The 6,000-nt window shown below is 53.5% G+C and overlaps 1 protein-coding gene across 1 annotated transcript in view; it reads right to left on the reverse strand.

The window, feature by feature from the left end:
• Positions 1 to 5,247, reverse strand: part of LOC141977223 (phospholipase A2 inhibitor and Ly6/PLAUR domain-containing protein-like) — a 48,330-nt gene extending 43,083 nt beyond the window's left edge. The window contains exons 1-2 of the mRNA XM_074938601.1: positions 5,209 to 5,247; positions 336 to 450 (exon numbers count right to left, since the gene is read on the reverse strand). Of these exons, the coding sequence (XP_074794702.1) occupies positions 336 to 450; positions 5,209 to 5,247 (154 nt within the window). The remainder of the gene's footprint in view (positions 1 to 335; positions 451 to 5,208) is intronic.
• Positions 5,248 to 6,000: the final 753 nt, after the last annotated feature.

Here is a 6,000-nt window from a genome sequence, read left to right on the forward strand (position 1 = left end):
AATTTGTTGCAAAAACTCCTGTAATGACTCCTCAATCTGGGACAGTTCCTCAGATTTGTCACCAAAACAGAATGGCTCAGGTTTGGGAATCTCCCTCCCATCCTCAGCAATGAAGACTGATGCACAGAATTCATTTAGTTTTTCCGCAGTGGCCTTATCCTCCATGGGTGCTCCTTTGGCATCTCAGCAAGTAGGATGCCAGGGTTCTCTCTGCAACTCTGCCAGGGGTTTTGGAGTCTAGTGGGTCAGAGCAAGGGGGGCTGGGACTGAGCCAGGACACCTGGGCTCCACCTCGTACTCTGTGTTCAGACCCCGCCTCCATCTGGAAGACTTACCCAGTGTTAATATCCCAGATTCCTCAACACAATGGTCCTCGGCGCCGGTGCAGGCCAAGAGCTCCTTCTCCTTCTCCTGCCAGCCATCTGCCCAGATTTTGAAGAACGACGGGCACTGCCGGCCGTTGGGGACGGAGCTCACAGTTGGCACTGAGAACAGTCAGACACACACAGTCAGCCAGGGGTGGAGAGTCACCTGGGCTCAATCCCAGCTCAGGGAAGGGAGTGGGGTCTAGTGGTTAGAGCAGGGGGGCTGGGAGCCAGGACTCCTGGGTTGTGTCCCCAGCTGTGGGAGGGGAGTGGGGTCTAGCGGTTAGAGTTGGGGGGGTTGGGCTGGGAGCCAGCAGTCCTGCGTTCTCTCCAGGCAGGTGTGGCCGGAGCATGGCTCTAGGTTTGCAGCAGACACACACCTGGGATGGCCCCGGCATTGCAGCCGTCGGTGTCACAGCAGGCGATGTTCACCCACACGGTGACATTGTGTGCATAGGTCTGCGAGAAGGGGCCGGGCTCACAGTTCTTGGGCTCCAGGCACGATTTACCCATGTAGGAGAAGGAGTTTCCCGCTGTGGAAGAGAAACAGAGAATCACCTCTGTGCTCCCCAATGGACCCCCAGCTGCTCCATCCTCCCCTTTTGTTCCATCCATCCCACCCCCAACTAATCTCATCTCCCCCCCCCCGATAAAATCCTCTCTTCTGTCTGATCCAGGCCCCACAGCCACCCACTGCAATTCCCCATCTCATCCCATTCCCCGTCTATGACACTATCATTCCAGACTGAGCAGTCCCTGCTCCTGGAGAGAAGTGGGGTCTATTGGTTAGAGTAGGGGGAGTGGCTGGGAGCCAGGACTCCTGGGTTCGACCCCTGGCTTCAGGAGGACAATGGTGTCTACACTTAGTAGGAATCTTCTTTCACTCACCCAGCCTGAACTCTGCCACGACGGTGACGCAGGTCCCTTCCGAGGGGGCGCAGGGCTGTAGGGGGCCGGAGCACGATTGCTCTTTGGACGCACACACCTCGCATTGCAGAGCGCTCCCTGGAGGTTGGAAAAATCCCTTCTCAGTACAAACCCCGGCTCCTCACCCGTCCTCAGGCAGTGCCCGTGGGCGAAATACCACCAGCAACCAAGAGGTTGCGCTGTGGGAGTTGGTACCACCAATGCCTCTTCACTGAACGTGTGGGCAGGCAGATCTTGGAGAAATGCCACCTGCTTTTGCAGCAGTTCTGCCCAGTTCCATTTAACTCGCCGGATGGGGAAAGGCATCTTGCTAGCTGGTCATTTGTATCTACCTCAACACTGCAGACAAGTCTCTTTGCTGCCTGAGTGTCTGTGGCTAGAATACATTTTCAGCTGCTGACGTGGCTATCTGGGGTGCAGCTTGTGCGGCGAACAAACCCCACACGTCTGTGTAGACAGAAAAACAAGAATTCTGCTGCTCTGACAAGGGGTTTCTGCCTGGCTTTTGGTGAACCTTTCACACACACACACACACACCCCGCCGTAACTCTCTGCTCCAGGCCTATGCTTCTCAGGGTTACGTCAGCTCAGCCACACTCGACTTCAGCAAGCTTTTCATCGCTGATCCTGCCAATTCTCTTCTTCAGAATACGATTGACGCTTGTTAAGCCTCTGGATTGATGGCTGTGAGCCTCCAGCCAGCGATCCCAGGAGCATCAACTCTTTCCTCTCCAGAGTGTGGGGGCCTTTAAATTCATGACGTGAGTGTAAGGTTTTTAAGAAAGTAAGAAAGAAAAAGAAATTTGCCCACTTTGGTTTTTTTAGAGCTTTCATGTGGAAACATCAATTAAACCTCAGAATGCCTTCCCCTGCCCCTTCTATGTCCCTAGAAGGTAGCAAAGTTATATTATCCCTATCAAAGAAATATTGAAACTAAGGTAGAAAAAAGATGTGTTCAATTCAGGGTTAGAACCAAGAAGACAGCCGAGAAGTCCTCACTCCTGACTCCCAGCCCACTCTAACCCACGAGACCCCACTCCTCTTTCAGAGCCACGGACAGAACCCGGGAGTCCTGATTTGCAACCGTCTCTGCTCAAACTTAATACACCCCAGCCCTCTTCTACAGCTGGGGAATGAGCCCAGGAGTCCTGGCTCCCAGCCCCCACCCGTTGCACCCCCATTCCCCTTTCAAACCCGGGGAATGAACCCAGGAGTCCTGGCAGGAATCTCAGTGCTGATGGGCAGGGGAACATTTCCAAGCGGGATTACATGTGGATGGGGGTGGTGCTCCTCATCGGGATGACCCCAAGCCCAGGTGAGAGCTGGAGGAGAACGAGAAGAAGGAAGGACAGACGGACTCAGACCTTCTGGCCAGGCCCCTAGCGTGCGCTGCGGGAGTCCCAGGCTCCAGTCTCTGCTCTCCCCAAGTCAGCCGGGGGACGTGGCCCCGGGTTTTCCTCTCGCTGGTTTTACCCACAAATTCCATCCTGACCCCAGAATCCACCACCGACAGTGGCACATTCCCCAAGTGAATTCCGACTCCCTGTGCCCGGGGACGGACGGGACTCACCTGTGGCCAGGAGAGCGGACAGCAGGCAGAGGGGCAGAGCCACCCACATGGTGCCAGGGTGTTTAATGCAGTGAGCAGAACAGCGAGGAAGCATCTGGCTGTGGTTTTATCAGGGAGGTTGGCAAATACCTGCCCCCTGGGGCATTGGCTGGGACTGCCCCGTGACATCCTGGTGGACCGGGAGATGGGAGATTTCACAGCCCTGCATGTGACACTGGCTGATCAGGTGATGCCAGTGTGTACTGAGGCCAATTGCCTTGTGCGTTAGTGGAGATCAGCGGTTCTCATCCAGGGGTTCTGGTACCCCTGGGGTACGCACAGGTCTTCCGGGGTACATCAGCTCATCCTGATATTTGCCTCGTTTTACAACTGGCCACATTAAGGCACGAGTGAAGTCAGTACGAGCTAAACTGTCGACCCCTTGTTCATATTGCTCTATATACTCTACACTGAAATGCAAGCACCAGAAAAGTGTCGACTCCAAAGCCGGGGACCATCCTGTCCTGTCAACTCTCTTCTTCCGAATTTGATTGGTGATCGTTCACCCTTCCCACTGATGGCTTCACACCTCCACCATGCATGCAAAAACTCCTGGCAGCTTAAGAGATCCCATGATCGTTAACTCTTTCCTCTCGAGAGCTTGAGAGAGTTTCAATTCAGTCAGTCAACATAAGTTTTTAATTGAAGGATGAAAGAAAGAAAGCCAATTGGTCCACTTTGGTTTTTTTCAGAGCTTTCCTCTGGAAACACCACTTCAACCTCCAAATCCTTCTCGTGCCTTTGCCAGGGTCCCAGGTGGGAGGAAGGGAACATTACCCCCATCTTATAAACAGGGAAACTGAGGCAGGAAGAGGCGGTGTCAGACTCGGAGGCACGAATACAGCCAAGGAGTCAGATTTCAGAGTAGCAGCCGTGTTAGTCTGTATCCCTGAAAAGGACGGGAGTACTTGTCGCACCTTAGAGACTAACTAATTGAAATGAATTTGTTAGTCTCTAAGGTGCCAGAAGTACTCCTGTTCTTTTAACCAAGGAGTCCTAATTACTGCTGGCTTCCAGCCTATTCTAGACCCACCCAGTCCCTGACCTGGGGATAGAACCCAGGAATCCTGGCTTCCAGAAATGAGACCATGTGAGTCAGTGCGATGGTGTAACAGTGTCCCCTCCTGGCCAAGCAGGGCGCGGTCCCGGCTCACCCAGCTCAGCGCGGCCCTCACGCTAGTCCCTGTGCCCAGGAATCTGCAAAACCCTCTCTGCTGCTCGGCCCTTTTCTCCCTGCACTCCCTGGGCCAGCGTGGGGTACGTACACCCCAGAAGAGAACCCCCACTCCCTCCCAGAGCCGGGTAATGATCCCAGGAGTCCTGGCAGGAATCTCAGCGCAGGGGGCAGGGGAACATTTCCAAGCAGGATGACAAGGGTGTGGGACGGTTTTCCTGGCTCCTGAGAATTGTCTGTGTTTTCCAAACCTTTCCTGCTCCTCATCGGTGCCCGGCTCCCTGTGCCTGGGGACGGATGGGACTCCCCTGTGACCAGGAGAGCAGACAGCAGGCAGAGGGGCTGGGGCACCCACATGGTGGCCGGGCATTTTCTGCAGTGACCAGAGCAGCGATGAAGCAGCTGGCTGTGGGTACGGCAGGCAGGTTCAGAGAATCAGAGAACCATAGAAGATCAGGGTTGGAAGACAGCTCAGGAGGTCATCTAGTCCAACCTCTGCTCAAAGCAGAACCCACCCCAACTAATTCATCCCAGCCAGGGCTGTGTCAAGCTGGGCCTTAAACACCTCAAAGGATGGAGATTCCACCGCCTCCCTAGGGAACCCAATGCAGCGCTTCACCACCCTCCTATTGAAATGGTGTTTCCTAATCTCCAGCCTAGACCTCCCCCACTGCAACTTGAGACCATTGCTCCTCGTTCTGTCATCTGCCACCACTCAGAACAGCCGAGCTCCTCTTTGGAACCCTCCTCAGGTAGTTGAAGGCTGCTATCAAATCCCCCCTCACTCTTCTCTTCTGCAGACGAAAGAAGCCCAGTTCCCTCAGCCTCCCCTCCTAAGTCACGTGCTCCAGCCCCCTCATCATTTTCCTTGCCCTCCGCTGGACTCTCTCCAATTTGTCCACATCCCTTCTGTAGTGGGGGGCCCAAAAGTGGACCCACTACTCCAGATATGGCCTCACCAGTGCCGAATAGAGGGGAATAATCACTTCCCTCCATCTGCTGGCAACGCTCCTACTAATGCAGCCCAAAATGCCTTTGGCTTTCTTGGCAACAAGGCCACCCTGCTGACTCATAGCCAGCTTCTCATCCACTCTAATCCCCAGGTCCTTCTCTGCAGAAAGGTTGGCAAATACCTGCCCCCTGGGGGATCGGCTGCGGCTGCCCCGTGACATCCTGGTGGGCCCGGAGATGGGAGATTTCACAGCCCTGCATGTGACACTAGCTGATCAGGTGATTCCAATGTGTCTTGAGGCCAATTCCCTTGTGCATTCGTGGAGATCAGTGGTTCTCAGCCAGGGGTCCGTGTACCCCAGGGGTACACACACGTCTTCCAGGGGGGTACATCAGCTCATCTTGATCTTTGCCTCGTTTTACAACAGGCCAGATAAAAAGCACTAGTGAAGTCAGTACGAGCTAAAATTTCCTGACACAATGACTTGTTTGTGCAGCTCTATGTACTATCCACTGAACTGTAAGAGCAATATTTATATCCCAGTGGAGTTATTTTATAATTACACAGTGGAAATGAGAAAGGAAGCTATTTGTCAGTCACAATGTGGCCGTGACACTTATGTATTTTTATAATTACAAAAGAAAGGTCCTGTCATAAATATAAAGGGAAGGGGAACCACCTTTCTGTCCCCGGTGCTCTAAAATCCCTCGTGGCCAGTGGCAAAACACTTTCACCTGTTGTTATAAATATAAAGGGAAGGGTAAACCCCTTTACAATCCCTCCTGTCCAGAGGAAAAATCCTCTCACCTGTAAAGGGTTAAGAAGCTAAAGGTAACTTCGTTGGCAGCTGACCAAAATGACCAATGAGGAGATAAGATACTTTCAAAAGCTGGGAGGAGGGAGAAAAACAAAGGGTCTGTGTCTCTCTGTGTGATGCTTTTGCCGGGGACAGAACAGGAATGGACTCTTAGAA

Source organism: Natator depressus, chromosome 24 (genome assembly GCF_965152275.1).
Source record: "Natator depressus isolate rNatDep1 chromosome 24, rNatDep2.hap1, whole genome shotgun sequence".
Taxonomy (NCBI): Eukaryota; Metazoa; Chordata; order Testudines; family Cheloniidae; genus Natator; species Natator depressus.